Source organism: Meriones unguiculatus, chromosome 1 (genome assembly GCF_030254825.1).
Source record: "Meriones unguiculatus strain TT.TT164.6M chromosome 1, Bangor_MerUng_6.1, whole genome shotgun sequence".
NCBI lineage: Eukaryota > Metazoa > Chordata > Mammalia > Rodentia > Muridae > Meriones > Meriones unguiculatus.
Window position 1 is genome coordinate 163408436 of NC_083349.1, and position 16686 is coordinate 163425121.

At 38.1% G+C, this 16686-nt stretch overlaps 1 protein-coding gene across 1 annotated transcript in view; it reads left to right on the forward strand.

Annotated features, from left to right (window-relative positions):
- Window positions 1-6886, forward strand: part of Septin7 (septin 7) — a 46560-nt gene extending 39674 nt beyond the window's left edge. The window contains exons 10-12 of the mRNA XM_021644998.2: window positions 1647-1782; window positions 4271-4410; window positions 5811-6886. Of these exons, the coding sequence (XP_021500673.2) occupies window positions 1647-1782; window positions 4271-4410; window positions 5811-5850 (316 nt within the window). The 3' untranslated portion in view covers window positions 5851-6886. The remainder of the gene's footprint in view (window positions 1-1646; window positions 1783-4270; window positions 4411-5810) is intronic.
- The last annotated feature ends 9800 nt before the right edge of the window (window positions 6887-16686 follow it).

The window sequence follows — 16686 nt, forward strand, 5'->3', positions numbered from 1 at the left end:
CCCTGGGTTGTTTGCTAGATTTCCACTACTAGGCATGGTTTTTCTATTTGCTAAGTAGGTGGTACATTCAGTAAGCTAGCTGCTGATTACCACCAAGGCATGCATGCCACTACAACACTCTTAGGATTATCATGTTATGTTGGTTGTTGTTTTGATTCATAGGCTTCATAGCTGGGTGAACTGTTGGTTGCTTTGCTTTTTGAAAGCTTGTATAGCACCTGATACTATAAAAGCTTGTCCTCAGGGAGTAGGCATTCAGGTCAATTCTAGCTCAGGAACCTCTGGCTTCTGTACCTTAAATATGTCTTTAACAATAGAGACTTGGCTTCCACCTCTGCAGGGCCACCAAGAGCAAGAGCAATAGGTTTTGTCAACATGAAAAACTTAAAAGAGATTTGAGTTATGCAGCTGACATTTGAATCCATTTAGGGTCCATAGAATGAACTAGTTTTTTATTTAATTGTTTAATGTCTAGCATTTCAGAAATATTTCATGTTTAATTCACTGAACATGTTTAAACTTAAGACACTAAAATATTTAAGTGAGTGGATTTTCATCAGCATTAAAGCATTTATAAAGAGCCTAGAAGTAGTCTGCCTAACCTAAGTGGTCTTTTAGGAAAGGGATGTTAGTTATATTCAGTATTTCAATTGAGTTATGTAAATAAATGTAGTTGTGACACCAGTAGTTATCTTAGAGGAGTTTATAATATTTGAAATTTTAGTAAAACTAATATGTTCTCTATATACTGATTTTATTAGCTACATTTTTTTTTCCTGGTTGAAAATTTTTCTCTAAAGAAAATAAATCACATGACTTGTCTTTTTCTATGAATAGTTCTTTTTGGTTTTTCTTCTCCAGTTTCTTTCAAATGTAACATTGTCTTAGCTCAGGTTTCTATTGCTGTGATAAAACACCACGAGCAAAAGCAACTTGGGGGACAACAGGGTTTATGCTTTCATATTATAGTTCATCATTGAAGAAAATCAGGGTAGGCACTTAAATAGGATGGGAACCGTGAGGTAAGAGCTAATGCAGAGGCAAGGGAGGGGTGCTGCTTACTGGCTTGCTTCTTATGGTTTGCTCAACTTGCTGTCTGACAGAACCCAGGACCACCAGTCCAGGGGGGTCACTGCCCTCTGGGCTGAGCTTCCCCATAAAACAGTAATTAAGAAAATGACCTACAGGCTTGCCTACAGCATGCTCTTATGAAGGCATTTTCTCAATTAAGGTTTCTTCCTCACAAGCTACCTCTAGCTTGTGTCAAGTCACATAAAAACTAGCCAAAAGAATCCTTTCGAACTGAGGTACACAAGATTTAGAGAAACAACTTGCTAACAGCTTTATTTTTAGGCTTTGTTTTATAGTAATCATTTGTACAGATTGAGAATTAGATAAAATACTAATAGAGAAGATGTAAACTTCTGTGGTTATGAGCATGGTTATACATTTTACAATTTCCGAAGGATTCTTTACCTATATTATATAAGACCTGTAATTTGTGTTTAAAATGATGTAAATATTTTTATGCTTCCAAATGATAATGACCTCTATATCATCTCATTGTTTTCATCAGCTCATTCAGAGTTTAGTATTGCAGTTTTGATTTATGGACCTTAATGGTTATTCTTCAATGTTGGTGGCAGGAGCCCTCTGGCACAGATGGAAGAAGAACGAAGGGAACATGTAGCCAAGATGAAGAAGATGGAGATGGAGATGGAACAGGTGTTTGAGATGAAGGTCAAAGAGAAAGTTCAAAAACTGAAGGACTCTGAAGCAGAGGTAATCAGTTTAAGTAGCAGCTTTGTCAGTATTCCTTTTAATAGTATTTTCACTACATTTTAAATTATATCTTTATACATTTCCAGAAATAATTTAATATAGTAATATAAAATAAGGAATAAAAGTAACCCCCTCCCCCCCAAGATAGATTTTCTGTGTGTAGCCTTAGCTGTCCTGGACTCACCTTGTAGACCAGGCTAGCCTAGAACTCACAGAGATCCACCTGTCTCTGCCTCCCCTAGTGCTGGGATTACAGATGTGTGCCTCCACACCTGGCTGTAACCATTTTTCTTACAAAAATATATTTCGGTTTGTACTGGCTTCTAAGTGGGAAGACAAAATACAAAATAGTCAAAATGCCCAAAATTAATTATTAGTTATAATGAACAATGAAATACAAAATTAGAAGTCACTTGCCAGTAAATGCCAATAGTAGTACCTTCTGAGGGACTTGTGAAGAAATCTGGGCCAAGTTCCCTTTCCACAAATGCCTGCCTGTTTATTAAATTTGTCCATTCCTGTTACTTCATAGAACCCTACTCCAGTATGCTTAAAACATCCCTGGGATAAAGTCTGTGCATCTTTATATTTGTACATGTAAATATATTTTAATATATGCAAGTAAATTATATAAGTATAATTTATTCTTGAATCCATTTTGCTGGAAATACTTGGTATGTAACTGCTAATACTTAGCAGTATAGTATGTCATGAGCAGTACAGAGTTTCTGATGTACTTTATCACTTAGTCCATGCTATGGACATATAAGATAGGTATTACTGCCTGTCTTCACTACAGATAACAGGAAGGATAAAATATGTTATCACTGAAGATGCATGAGCCAGCATAAAGATTGTGTGTGTGTGTGTGTGTGTGTGTGTGTGTGTGTTTTGATTATTGTTGCTACCCTCGATAACTCAGGAGGTGTATTTTAAACAATTTATATTCTTTTGTAAGATTTTCTTATTATTTGTGTGGGGTAAAACACGTGTCATGTCATGGAAGGTAACTTGTGGGAGCTAGTTCTCTCCTACCACGTATGTCCTGGGTATTAAACTTGGCATGATTAGGCCTGGTAGGCAGCCACCTTTACCAGCTGAGCGTCTATCTGTCTTTCAGGCCTGTTCCTTTTTTAATACTTGAAAATTTTTCAACTTCCTAATTTATCAGAATCAAAGATTCTTGGAAATAACTGATTGTGACCTATACTTTTACTTAGGAAATCATTTGTTTGTAAATTATGAATGTTACTTACTTGTAAAGAATATACAGCTGTGAGCCTGCTTCATAGCATGAAAAAAATTAACTATGAATTCATTTCATTTCTATGTGTTCTTTCCTTTATATGACATCTTTCCCAGAGGAAATTTCTGTTCTGAATTGTGTGTTTGTGATTGCTTTGTATTCGTTTATGCCAATTCTTTGCTACAAAATTTGCATTCTCTTATGTTCCATTTTTCCTAGTAAATTGCTGTCATGAAGGTTTCACCTCAGATTTGACTTACCTTGGAAGTGATTTCCTTTTATAGGAATTAAATGAAATCTTTGCAATAGAAATAAACTTTTTTGTGGGTGTACTAAAGAACATTTTATGAAAAATCATACTAAGATTTAAGCCCCAAGTATTAATTTGCCAATAAATCTTTAATGCGTATAATTCCTGGGTAACTGAATTATTTCGACTAAGTCATTGAGCATTTAGTATAGTGCGACTTAATGTGGCTTGTTTGGTTTTTTTTAATTGTTGATTGTTTTTTTCAGAAACAGATTGGCTAGTGCTGCAATGAAGTTATTTTTCTGAGCATCTATTGATGTAAGCTTTTTGATTCTGTAGTTAACCAGCTGTCAGCCAGCAGTTTTTTTACAGCATTAGTTCTCAGCCTTGGAAGGACCACCAGCATTAGAATAACTGGGATCTACCTGTTGAAAATCCGATTTCTACATATAGTACTTGAAGGTTCTATCCACTGTATCTAGAGTAAGGTTGAGGAATTTGTATAAAGAGTAATGTTGAAGAATCACTTTTTTACAGGAATTGGAGGACGTTATCCACTACCAGGATCCATTTGGACATAGGTCCTTCACTACTTTCTGTAGCCGCTGGCTCAGGTTTCTGAACCTGGAATTAGGAGACTTGGGATTAAGTTTTTTATATTGTCACCCTTTCGTCTGTAATTCACAGCCGTTTTTGTTTTTGTTTTAAGTAAAGGAATAATGTTTTTTCTCTTCAACCTCCATCATACTTGTGAACAGCTGTCTATTATAAAATATAGACAAATATAAGTTTGTTATTTATAAACATGCTTATTTTATGTATTTTTAAGGTAATTTCTTTGAAGTCATTGGCTTTTAGGGTGGCAGTTTCCCCAGTTGGAGTAATCTCAAGCAGTGCTTTTCAGGTGGCACACTGGCATTATGACATAGGCACACATTCTTGACACTAGAGTATCTACCCTAAAAAGTTTTTTATCTATGATTCTGATTTAGCTTCAGCGGCGCCATGAGCAAATGAAAAAGAATTTAGAAGCACAGCACAAAGAATTAGAGGAAAAACGTCGTCAGTTTGAAGAAGAGAAGGCAAACTGGGAAGCTCAACAACGTATTTTAGAGCAACAGAACTCTTCAAGGTAACTAATATCAGGATGCCCAAGAAATACATCTATTGACATTTTAAAGCACTTACCCAAAAAAATTTAAAATCTGTAGTCTATTAGGTATTTTTATATTAGTTTCTTTTCTATTGCTGTAATAGGACATCATGACCAACTTTTGGAAGAATTTATTTAGGACTTAAATTTTTGAGGACTCCTTAGAGTTTGTCCATGACCATTGTGGCAGGAGCATGATGGCAGCAGGCAGACTTGGCACTAGAGCAGCAGCTGAGAGCTTACGTCATGATCCACAAACAAGAGCTAGAGAGACCTAACTGGGAATGACATGAACCTTTGAAACTTCAAAGCCTGTGACATACCTCTTTTTAATAAGGCCACATCACCTAATCCTTCCCAAATAGTTAGACCAACTGGTGCTAAGTATTCAAATAAGAATATGGGGCGGAGGCATTTTCATTAAAACCATCACAGTCCCCAAGCACAGCTGTTTTCATGGGTAAATGTTTTTATATGAATAGATGCATTTGGTGTACTGTCATAGTGTTTTTCTCAGTCCAGATGTTTTCCATGCTGAATTTTTAAAATTGTGATTTAGCAGCATCATAACAGTCTCTGCAGTTAACCTATAGGAATTGATTTCTTACCTCCTCACCTCAGGTGTTGGATATAATGATGGTTTGGGGGTGCTTGGATTGAACCTGAGGCACAAAGTAGGCACAACTCCTGCCTTGCACAAACTAGGCAGGAGCTATGCTCCGCAGCCCTTAGGAGGTTCTTTAATTATATCTTTAGAATAAATACCCTACTGATAAATAAGAGATCTCTGGTTTGTAATACAGTTAATCATTTCCCCCTCTTCATTTACGTAAAACTCAGTAGTGTTTGTACATTGGTTTTCTTTTTTTGATAATTAGTGCGTTTAAAATGGAAATGGAATATCCCTTGGAGGAGTCTCTTTAACACGTTCTCCTACCGAGGCACTCACACATAGCTGTTTCTGCAGTACCTTATCTTCCTCTGAGCTTTCTGCCTAAAGAAGAAACTACATTTGTCAAAGATAGATCTAACAATGCAATGGCAGGAGAAAGGGCACTAGAGTGACCTTTTACATTTTCTATAATTTAATTTTAGGGGGAAAATGTCTAGTAAATGAAAATGAATAAAATGGAGCGTCACTGTGTCCTTTACTGCTTGTTTTGGAATTTTGTCAGACGATACTTGATTGTCTTAAGAATATACTTTTATAGATAAATATTGGTTCACTGTTTACTTCTAAATAATTTAGTTTTTTTCTTTTCAATGAAAATATATTGTTTAATATTACAGTATAGTTGTATTTGGGTAAGCTATTGCTTTCATTTGTTTTTAACATTTACAGTGTCACTCACCTTCATTATTTTCTTTTAATCATATAGAACCTTGGAAAAGAACAAGAAGAAAGGCAAGATCTTTTAAACTCTTGACCACCAGTTATGTATTAGTTGCCAATATGCCAGCTTGGACATCAGTGTTTGTTGGATCCGTTTGACCAATTTGCACCAATTTTATCCATAATGATGGATTTAACAGCATGACAAAAATTATTTTTTTGTTGTTCTCGAAGGAGATTAAGATGCCTTGAATTGTCTAGGATATTATGTACTTAGAAATTAACAGCTCTAAGTACCTTTCCACATTTTTTCTTTTTTCTTTTTTTTAAATTAAAAAGATGTCTTCAGTTTAATGCAAGAAAACATTTTACTGTTGTACAATCATGTTCTGGTGGTTTGATTGTTTACAGAATATTCTAAAATAAAAGGACTCTGGAAGGTTTTCATTGAGGATAAATTGCCATAATATGATGCAAACTATGCTTCTCTATGATAATTATAATACAGAGGTTCCATTCGATGCAGCCTATACAATAATGTATTTAGTCTAACACAGTGGACCCTATTTTTGACACTTCCATTGTTTAAAAGTACACATGGAAAAAAACCTATATGCTTACAGTGCACCTAGAGCTTTTTATAACAGCCTTTTTTGTTGTTGTTGTTTGTTTTTGGATTCTTTAAATATATATATATATATATTATTCTCATTTAGTGCCCCTTTAGCCAGAATCTCATTACTGCTTCGTGTTTTTTTTTTTGTAATAACATTTAATTTAGATATTTTCCACATATTGGCCCTGCTAAAATAGAATATAGCATCTTTCGTATGATAGGAAGCAATGAGGAAACTTTCCTTTAACTCCCTTTTTACACTCTGGTAAGTAGCAGGAGGAGAAATGCATTTGTAGATCATTTCTAGGCAAATTGTGAAGCTAACAACCAACCTGTTTCTACTATACTCAGTCTTTTGTTTGACTAGAAATGGGGAATCATGGCCTCTTGAAGAAAAAAAAGTCACCATTCTTCATTTAGCTGTATCCATATATTGCATACCTGTATTTTTTTGTTTGTATTGTAAAAAAAAAATCACATAATAAACAATGTTGTGACGTAACAAAGTGTAGTGTCTTGCATATTTGTAGTAGATTGACAGGTTGGGAAGAAGCTTGAATGTCCTCTGAAGATCTGCTGAATGTCCATCTTGGTAAGCAGGTGCATGTGCCAGTTCTTAGAGGGCTGCACCTTCAGCTATTACTAGTGCTCATTAATAAGTTACCTCTTTTTTATGTTATATTTTTTCAGTTTTTTAAAAAGTTTATTATCATTTATTACAATTTATATATCTTGGCTGTGGTCCCTTCCCTGGTCTCCTCCTAATCCCACCCTTCCTCCTCTTCTCCCCTTATGCCCCTCCCCTAGTCCACCTGTAGGGGAGGTCCTTCTCCCCTTCTATTTGACCCTAGCCTATCAGGTCTCATCAGGACTGGCTGCATTGTCTTCCTCTGTGGCCTGGGAAGGCTGTACCCCACCAGTGGAAGGTGATCAGAGAGCCTGTCACTGAGTTCATGACAGAGAAACCCCTGTTCCCTTTATTGGGGACCCCACTTAGATACTGAGTCTATAGGCTACATCTGAGCCTCAGTTTTATGTCCTTGGTAGGGTCTCTGCAGGGCCCCAAGGGCTCAGGGTTTTTTGTTTGTTTGTTTGTTTTGTTTTGTTTTGTTTTGGCTCTGTTGGTCTCCTTTTGGAGCTCCTGTTCCCTTCTGGTCTTTTTATCTCCCTCTTCCCTTATAAGACTCCCTGCACTCTGTCCAAAGTTTGGCAATGAGAGTTACATCTAAAAATGTTTTCCACTCATTCTTGGATTATGTGTACCTTGGAAACTTCCTGAAACTGTTGGTTTGGTTTTTTTTGTTTGTTTGTTTTCAAAAGTGTAGTGCAGTTTTTTTTTTTTTTTTTTACTAAAGTCAAAATACTTGATTGTGCTTAGCTTTTTAAATTAATGACTAAAGCAGAAGTAAATGGTCTAATTAGAAGAAGGTCTAATTAGCTAGTAGTTTTTGTTTGTTTAATTTAGAACCTGAAAGACTCAAGTCAGAGCCCTTGAAAGATGTTTATTGCTTTCAGAAATATTTATTTCTGGATTTTAAAACATTAATTAGAAATACTATTCATATTGCAGAATCATTATCTAAAAAATCACACCAAGGTGGCTATTTTAAAAGTAGAAATTGCAAGATATTCAAACATCATTCTAAAAACCCAATAAACATGTACCCTTAAGTGGCCATCGTTAATTTGCAGTTACCTTATGTATTTTGTTTAATATTGAAATACCATCACTTTTGGAAAACATAACATTCTGTGTGTGGCTTTTTGAAAATAAGTGATATGACCAGATAGTGATGTCTGCTCATGGTGGTGCATACCCATATTCCCAGCTTTGAGGAAGCAGAGGCAGAATGACTCCTTCAAGTGTGAGGCTGGCCTGGATTATATGAGTTCCAGGCCAGCCTGGGCTAAATAGTGAGTTTTTGTGTGTCCAAAATAAGTGAATTTAAAAAATTGAAGCGTGTGCTAAGGTAGAATAATTATAAGGGTTTTTGTTGGTAATATGTTTTGTTTGTTTTTTCCTAGTGGGAAATAAACAGTCTTTAGGCCCCCTGCCTCAAGCAGGGGCTGTTGCTTCTGCATGTGGTTGTCATATGTTCTGCGTGTTAGGAAGGTATGGAAGAAGACCCCTTCACTCACCATCTAATAAAAGAACCCCAGAAGTTTTTTTAATCTTGATCATTAACTTTTGAGTTTGATTGCTGTTTGCTGTGTGTGTGTGTGTGTGTGTGTGAGAGAGAGAGAGAGAGAGAGAGAGAGAGAGAGAGAGAGAGATTTTCTTTCTGCTATCAGATAAGGTTGATCAGGCAAGTGCACTTGTAGTACCTGAACATCTGGGAGTAGAATTTTGCTGCCACCTAGTGGAGGTGGGTCTAATTGTTTCTAGTTTCACAGTTAACATGACACGTGGGCATATAACTTCTATAGCTCAGATTACAATTCTGAAAGCTAAAGAGGGGTCGGGGCTTTGCCTCTCAGGCTCATTGGCTAGGTGTCACCCCCTCATCTGTGCACTCAGATTCTGATCCAGGAGTGGAAGTCAGGTTGGAGAAAGGAAAAACAGTACAAAATTACTGTGAACACAGAAGTAAATGAAACATAAGTTTAGCGCTCAGTATGCCACTTGGGAGCCATTGATTTGAGTTGTGTTGATAGTATTTGAGAACACAGTCTTCCTGTTTATTTGAAGTGAAAACGTTTGGCACTCTAAAAGCCTTGCTAAATAAGCAGAAGTGCCTGTACTTCCTCAGTATTTCTTTTGTGGTTGTTTATGAACTGTTTCAGAAAGTAAGCTCAGTTTGTCTGCACAATGTTTGATGGATACTAGAATTGTTTGCAGATCTAAAAACAGTTTGGGAGGTTTTACCTACCTAATAGGTAGTACCTAATGGTGCTGACACTCGTTTGAAAGCAGGACCTATGTGCATGGGTTTCATGATATCACTTGGCCTCACTTGGTCAGGCTTGGTGTCCTCAGTTCTTAGCACAAACTAATGTCACTGGTGCTCTGCAGCTTCAAAACTTAGCTCTGTGGACTTGATACCATTAGTCTTAAAAGGTACTGTTTCTCCTCAGTACAGGAGGTGGTTCTTTTTTCAGTGTTGATGTTTCTATAAACATCTATACCTGCTTGTTTGCACACAGAAGGTAGCTTTTTGATTGTCTTGTATATATTTTGTTTTGCTTTATGTGTGTGTGTCTATGTGTATGCTCCATGTATTTGGGTGCCCTTGGAGGCCAAAAGAGGGCATCAGACCCTCTCAAGTTTGCAGGCAAGAGTCCTTGGCAGTTGTGAGCCACCTGATGTGTGCTGAGAACTAAAATTGGTCCTTGATGAACTGTAGCAAGAACTCTTAACTGCTGATCCATCTGTCCGGCCCAGGAGAGAGAATTTTGTAGTTAATGAATGAAACAGTAGGGTACTATGTAAACATAAGGTAACTATCCCAGAGAGGAAAGATGTTAAGGAGTCAGAAAATGTCATTTTGTGTAATTGGCTAGATGGTTTACTAGCCATCTCTGGCAGGATGCTAACAGTGTTCAGTTTTGCGTGAACAGTTTTCACCAAAAGTGTGGGCTAAGAATTTACTGTGTTCCTTAGACTTGGGGTGCTTCATGGGAGGAATGAGGAATGTTATTGGCCTGAGCAAAGAAGGGTTGTGTTTACTTTGTTTGGCTTGCAGGGTTAGCAGTAAAGTCTGTTGGCCATGCAGAACCATTGGTTTGGTATAGCTCACAGACCTCCTGAAATTTAATACTGCCTGGGCTTTCTGAATGGTGAGAGTAAGGTAGTTGGGACTTCTGTGCACAGGTATGTGAGCATGTTCTGTAAAATTGGGAGTATGATTAGTGAGGACTTCGCTATTGCTAACAGATCTCTCCTTCCAGAATGGGTCCCATTGAGGACCCAGGTGTGACAAAGGCCAGTTTTCATATTTACAAGTAAACGCAACACTGAATTTCTGGAATTGAGGGGTTAACTTAGCTAACTTGAACTTCACCTGTTTCATATGGAGATGAAGTGAAAGCACAAGAAAGTTTCTGTGTGTCTTAATGCCAGTATGAGCAGTTTGGCCAATGTTGAATCATTTGATGAGTACTCTGGTATTCATGTAAGCTTTTGATCTTGCTTTTCCAGAGGTAGGGATTATGGCATTTGAGGTAAGAATAGGAGAAATGACCAAATGATCTTTTGGAAAATGATATTTTCCCAAGGATCAGTGAGGTCAAGCAAATGATGCACAGCTACAGCTCTCGTTCTAAGAGGGAGAAGATGGTTTATTCTGAGTTGGGTATAAACAGCTGTGGTTTGATTCATGAATTCTGACTGCCCCAAATAGCATGCTCCTCTCTGGAATGTCTTCATGAGTTTTGAGACCCATAAGCCAGTATTACATTTACCAAACATCTCTGGGAACATGAAGTAGGTGGCCTACAGGTAAATGGAAGTCGGCTACAGGTTTTCGATTATCTCTAGGACACTCCTAGCCTTTGTGTTGGTAGAAACTAATGAATGGTCGGGTAAGAGTACATTCCAAAGGTTTTGTTGGTCGGAAGTCTGATGCAGAGGTAGATGGTAAGTGGCCAAGAAGAGGCCTAAATATGGCACAAGGTAATTTTGGCTCTTGACCTACAACATCCCAGCCCTTATAATCAAGCTTCAGTTAGTCGGTTTATAGATGTACGATTTTTTTTTAAATATATGTGGGAATAGGGGGTGCGTATGCCACAGCCCACATGTGAAAGCCAGATTTATTGCAGGAGTTGTTTTTGTCCTTCCACCATGTAGTTTCTGAAACTCATCAGTGAGCTTGGTGACAAGTGCTTTAACCCTTTGAACCATCAGTCACTTCAGTAGACCCTTTAACAGAGGTGTGGCTTTTTCAGGGAACTTCAGTCTATGGTTCTTTGTTAGCCAAGCATCGTATTTTGTGTAAGCAGAAGCAGTATATTTTATGTTACATGGTGCTAGGAAGGCACATCCTTAAGTTCTGATAAAATGAGGCCAACTAGGTAGGAGAGTCTTCTTGAGAAAAATTGTTAAAGAATAGTATGAAAGAAGAGGTTCCTAGGTCATGTGATCTGGCTCTGAACTCTACCCTCTCTTATGTAACATTTATATGCAACACAAAACAGTTATATCTGAAGTTAGAAATCCCAAGAGCTCAGTATATCTTAAAGAGATAAATGTATCCAGTGAGGAAAACAGCATCCTCACCAACCAGAAATCTACAGCCCATGTCATCTAGCCGGAGTGACTGTATCTACAGGAAATTTAGTTGGATTTCCACTTGGAGTATTTCAAATTATTCATTAGTCTTCCCATGTTTTTCTTCTAGCTAGTTTGATTCCATCACTACACTCTAGAGTGATTAATTCTAAGAAAGATTGCTCTTCAGTATTTAAACTATCCTGATAATCTGCTTTGACTTGTCATTTTAAAGTTTCATTAGATTGCAGTTTGGAGAATAAATGGTTATTACACTACTTTGCCAAAATAATTATTATACTCTTCAATGCCAAGTATTAGTGGCAGGGATAGAGAGACAAGAGACTTGGCCTATGAGAAATTAGGGTTCCATACATTTTGTGGGTATAACCGAATTGTATTTCTTGTTTTACAGCTAGAAAGGGAAATGGTTTGCAACAGGAGTCATTTCATAATGTCTTCCATTTCTTATTGGCAGAATCTCAGTGTTAGGTGGTGTTTGTTTGTTTTTGTTTTTGTATTTTTTTTTTCAATCCTGTGCTGACTGATGCAAAATACCTTGAAGATCCAGTAAGGGAACTTGGGTCTTAAGGTAATTCCTTAGGTCAGAAGTTTATTTTTATAATAGAATTTGGTTTGTTTTAAAAAGTTTCTGTTTACTTTTTCTAAAATAACTTCTCTCCAATGTCCTATTTATGAAAACAAGCCTTTTCTGTTTGTTTCTCTTTTTTAATTAATTTATCTATTTTACATTATAATGGTAGCTTCCTTCCTCCTCCGGGTCCCATCCTCACTCCCTCTTCTCCTTATTCCCTCTCCCGTCATCCTCAGAAAAGGGGAGCCCCTCCCCCTAACACACTCCAGCACAGCGAGTTACATTAGGACTGAGGGCATCCTCTTCCACTGTTTTGAGACAGGGTTTCTTCTCTGTAGCCCTGGCTGCCCTAGAACTCAATCTGTAGACCAGGCTGTGCTGGACCTCACAGAGATTCACCTGCCTCTGCCTGCCAAGTGCTGGGATTAAAGGTGTGTGCCTTTTCTAAGGAATATTTTTCTTTGTTTTCAGTGAGTTCATCCTGCTCTGTGGTGTTTGTAGAAAGTGCCCTTGGCTCCAGCATTTGACACATTTGAATAAGCTCAAGTCACCATAATGCTGATGCCATTGGAAACTCCCCCCATGCCCTTCCTTTTTTTCAATTTGGATAAAACAACCCCGATTCTTTGGGTATCCTCAGTGAGCCTTAGGAGGGTAGAGATTCCTTTCCAGTAGGCTAAAGTATGCCAGAGAGTGCCTTAGGGCCTGCAGGCCTGATAGTATTTACATCTGAAATTTTGAGCCCACCAAATCTCTTCAAAATGGGATTCATGTTGGTGGCTAGGGTGAGGACTTATACTATGGTACAACTCATATGTACAGGATTGTCGTAATAGGTCACACCAGCAAATTACACAGTGACAGTAGATGGCTCATTTCTAGGAATTCATATGTATCAATATTCCCTATGTCAATTGCAACACAGTATAAATGCCTGGACCCAGTTAGTGTTTTTATTTGCTAGTGGATGGAAGTTCTAATGTTTCGACTCTAGAGGTTTTGGATTTAAAATATTTGTCCCGGAAATATAGTTTCTCCTGGAAGATTTAAAATAGGCCTCTGCCTGTCTAAATTCTAATATTAATCTAGTACTGAAAATTTATTTTCAGAGACAGTGAGTTTTTTAAATATTCTAGCAAAAAAGAGGTTTGGGTAAACCAAAAGTCAAAACAAAAACATTAATGAGGATACATATCCTCACTTGTAGTTTCACTAGCATTATCAAGGTCAGCATTATTCTTCCATTTAAGAACATGTGGGCTTAGTGAAGGGATTCACTACTGAGTCTGAGGACTGAGTTTAATCCTGAGATCCTGCTAGAAGGAAAGAGATGACTCTCAAGTTGACCTCTGAGCTCCACACTGCAGTGTGGCACCCACCACACACAAAAAAATAATAAAAATTACATCAAGACAAATTATAGACACCTCAAGACAGTTTTTTAAAGCTCTCAGTGTAAAATGTAGATGTTTGACATAAGAGCGAGTAGGAATGTTCTCAGTAGGATGTTAAGGTTCATTACTTGGGGATCTCAGTTGAGAGTGAAGAGGGCCATCTCTATTTATTGAGTCTACATCGACTCGCCCTTGCTTGCATATATCATGCATTCAGTCCACAGTTCACTCCCCAAAGCTGCCTCATGGGCATTGGTAAAGAAGTACCTGAAGGCATCCTTTTCTCTTAACACTGACTGGAGACTGCTGGGTCATTTCCCAAGAAACGAAATTACCCAAGTTTAGCTTTTATTCATTCAGTTCATCTCTTATGAACTCGGAGGACTAACCGATTCTGAAGTTTTAATTATTTTTTAAATCCTCTAACAATAGTGTTCACACTATCCTGTCTCATAGGATGCCCAATAGTTACAAGAGGATAAATGCTTTTTCAAAACGGGTAGATAGATCTTAAATTTAGAAGAATGTTTTGAAGGAAGGAAGCCAGAAACTTGGGTAGCTTTTGCCAACTGCTGGTTTTAGAGTGGCATTTGTTTATACAGCCAATCTAGACTGTTAAAACCAGAAGGCACAAGGTCAGTTTTACAAGTAATTTTAAATACTTATCTGTCAAATGAGTCCCATGGTCACTGTTAAGCTCCCCATTCAGGAGCTCTTGTTTCTCACAGGTGACTTCTGACGAGAGATAAGCCAATGGTAAAGCATACAGATTAGCATAAGATGTTTATATCTTGGAGCTGGAGGCATTTGGATAAAACTTAATTATCCAATTCAAATAGCTCATTTTGTGAAGGGCTAAAACAAAATACTTGTTTTAAATGCTATTTTTTTGAAACTGTAAAAACCTCTATAACAGAGAATCTTGTTTCAGTTTGATACTCGTGTGTTGCATTTTGGCCTAAGGCAGTTTTGAGAAGCTGTAATTGTGGTGAACTTAATCATATGTTTCTGTTCTTAGTGTCATGTTTCACAAGGCTTCTTGTCACACACCTTAACCGCTGAGTCTTTCTCATTTATACTTCTCCTCTGGAACAGTCTTTACTTGTAGGACAAACTATCACCCCAAGTCCTTTCTCATCCAAAAGCATTTTCTTTTAACCTTTTTTCACAATGTCCCCCTTTAAACCTATAACTTCTCATAGATGGTTTTACAAGATGACAGGCAGCAATACTGAAAAGCTGGACGCTAATGAGAAGAAACATGGAGCCAAGAAGACTAGTGCCATAAGACTGTTTTAAAAGGGTAACTGGAGCCCTCCCTTGGTTAAGGAATTGACAAACATACCTAAAAAGCTACATATTCTAGGCCCTGTGTATGAGAAAGTACTTTGCAGCCAAATTCAAAGTTGGAAAGGTTCTTGTTACTGTCACAAAGTCAGGAGGGTGTTACAGGGGGCTTAAGCTCAGAGTACCTGTAGATATGCCTGCAGAAGCCGCTGTGTCACAGCAGAGGTCTTCAGTTGGCATGTGAGAAAGTGGCATGCTATTGTCACTCCCAGGACCATGTCAATGAGCCCTGCATTGGGCATGAGCACTGTCAACTTGAGCTTGTGTTTTGGAGAGTACTGTGAAGCAGATGCTAATGACCGTATCTAGGAAAATGGAGCTGGGTTGCTCTGAGTGATATATTCTACCCTGGAAGTGGTCGCAGGAACTTACAGCCATAGAGCAGGATGTTATACACTAGCGCAGGAACTGGGGAGATGGCTTAGTGAATAGTGCACTAGCCAAGCAAGCTTGTTGGCTTGAGCCTTAGAGTGCACACAAAGAGCTGGATGTGCTAGCATGCACCTGTCATTCCAGCGTTTCTTCGGTGAGGTGGAAGGCAGAGATGAGAGAATGCCTTGAAGCTTTTGGGTCAGCTAGCCGAGCACCAACAGAAGAGAGGCCTTGCTTCAGGAAGACAGAAGGCAAGAATTGACTCCCAAAAGATTGTCCTCTGACTTCCACATGTATGCTGGAACATAAATGCACCCCCCACACACACACACATGCACACAAGTAATAAGTAATTTTTTAAACTAATGCAAATGCCAAATGCATTGGTGAGGATGTCAGACAGGCAAGTTTTACAGGATTTACTGGTATCTGATGACATTTTAGCTTTCGCTCTGCTAAGAATACATTCCAAAAGTTTTACCTACTAGTTAAAGGATGTTAAGCCAGAGAAAGGGGAAATAGATGGCCATTGCAAATATTAAAGATATCGTAAGGTAATTTTGGCTTTTGTTCTGTAACATTTCAACTCTACAATCAGATGTTCTAATCAGTCTGTAGACTCTTAACATTAAGTGTGGCTTTTGGGGGAACTTCAGCTCACATAGTCAGTAGCTCTACTTCACTCTTGGCACCAAAATGAGTTTCTTTACTTTGGAGTTGCTGGATGAGAATTAGAATCTGCATCTCTCCACCTGAACCCCACATATCTTTAGTGCTGGATTAGATCATCCTACACAGTCATGTTCCTGGAACTGAAAATTCTCCCGCTGTGTTCTGGCCAGATGGGCCTGATCATCTACTTTATGTCCTGCATAAGACATGGTACTACTTTTCAACTACTGTAAAAACTATCAGACCCATGGGGCAGTTGGGGCAGTGCTAGCACATGTCTTTAATCCCAGAACTTAGGCAGAGACAGGTAGATCTCTGTGTGTTCAAAGCCAGCCTGGTCTATAGAGTGAGTTGAGTGAGTTCCAAGACACCCTGGGCTACACATAGAAACCCTGTCCTAAAACAAAACAAAACAACTAATCAGACCCTCCCCACAAATGTGGACGTTTTAGGTAATACTGGGAGAATACCTATTTACCAAGAAAAAAAGCTTAAAAATGTGAAGAGGAGACTCAGTAATACAGCAATGAGAGTGGAGTGCCTTTCAAATACCATATTCACACTTCTCAGAATCCATGAAAACTCTAGCATAGCCATTCAACCGTTTTGTACACAAAGCCTACTAGTGTTGTGTTGTGTGTCCATGTGGTACTCAGTGTCACTGGTGATAGAAGCCCTTCAACTCTAGCAACAGAACTGTAGCTACAGTAGCACCCT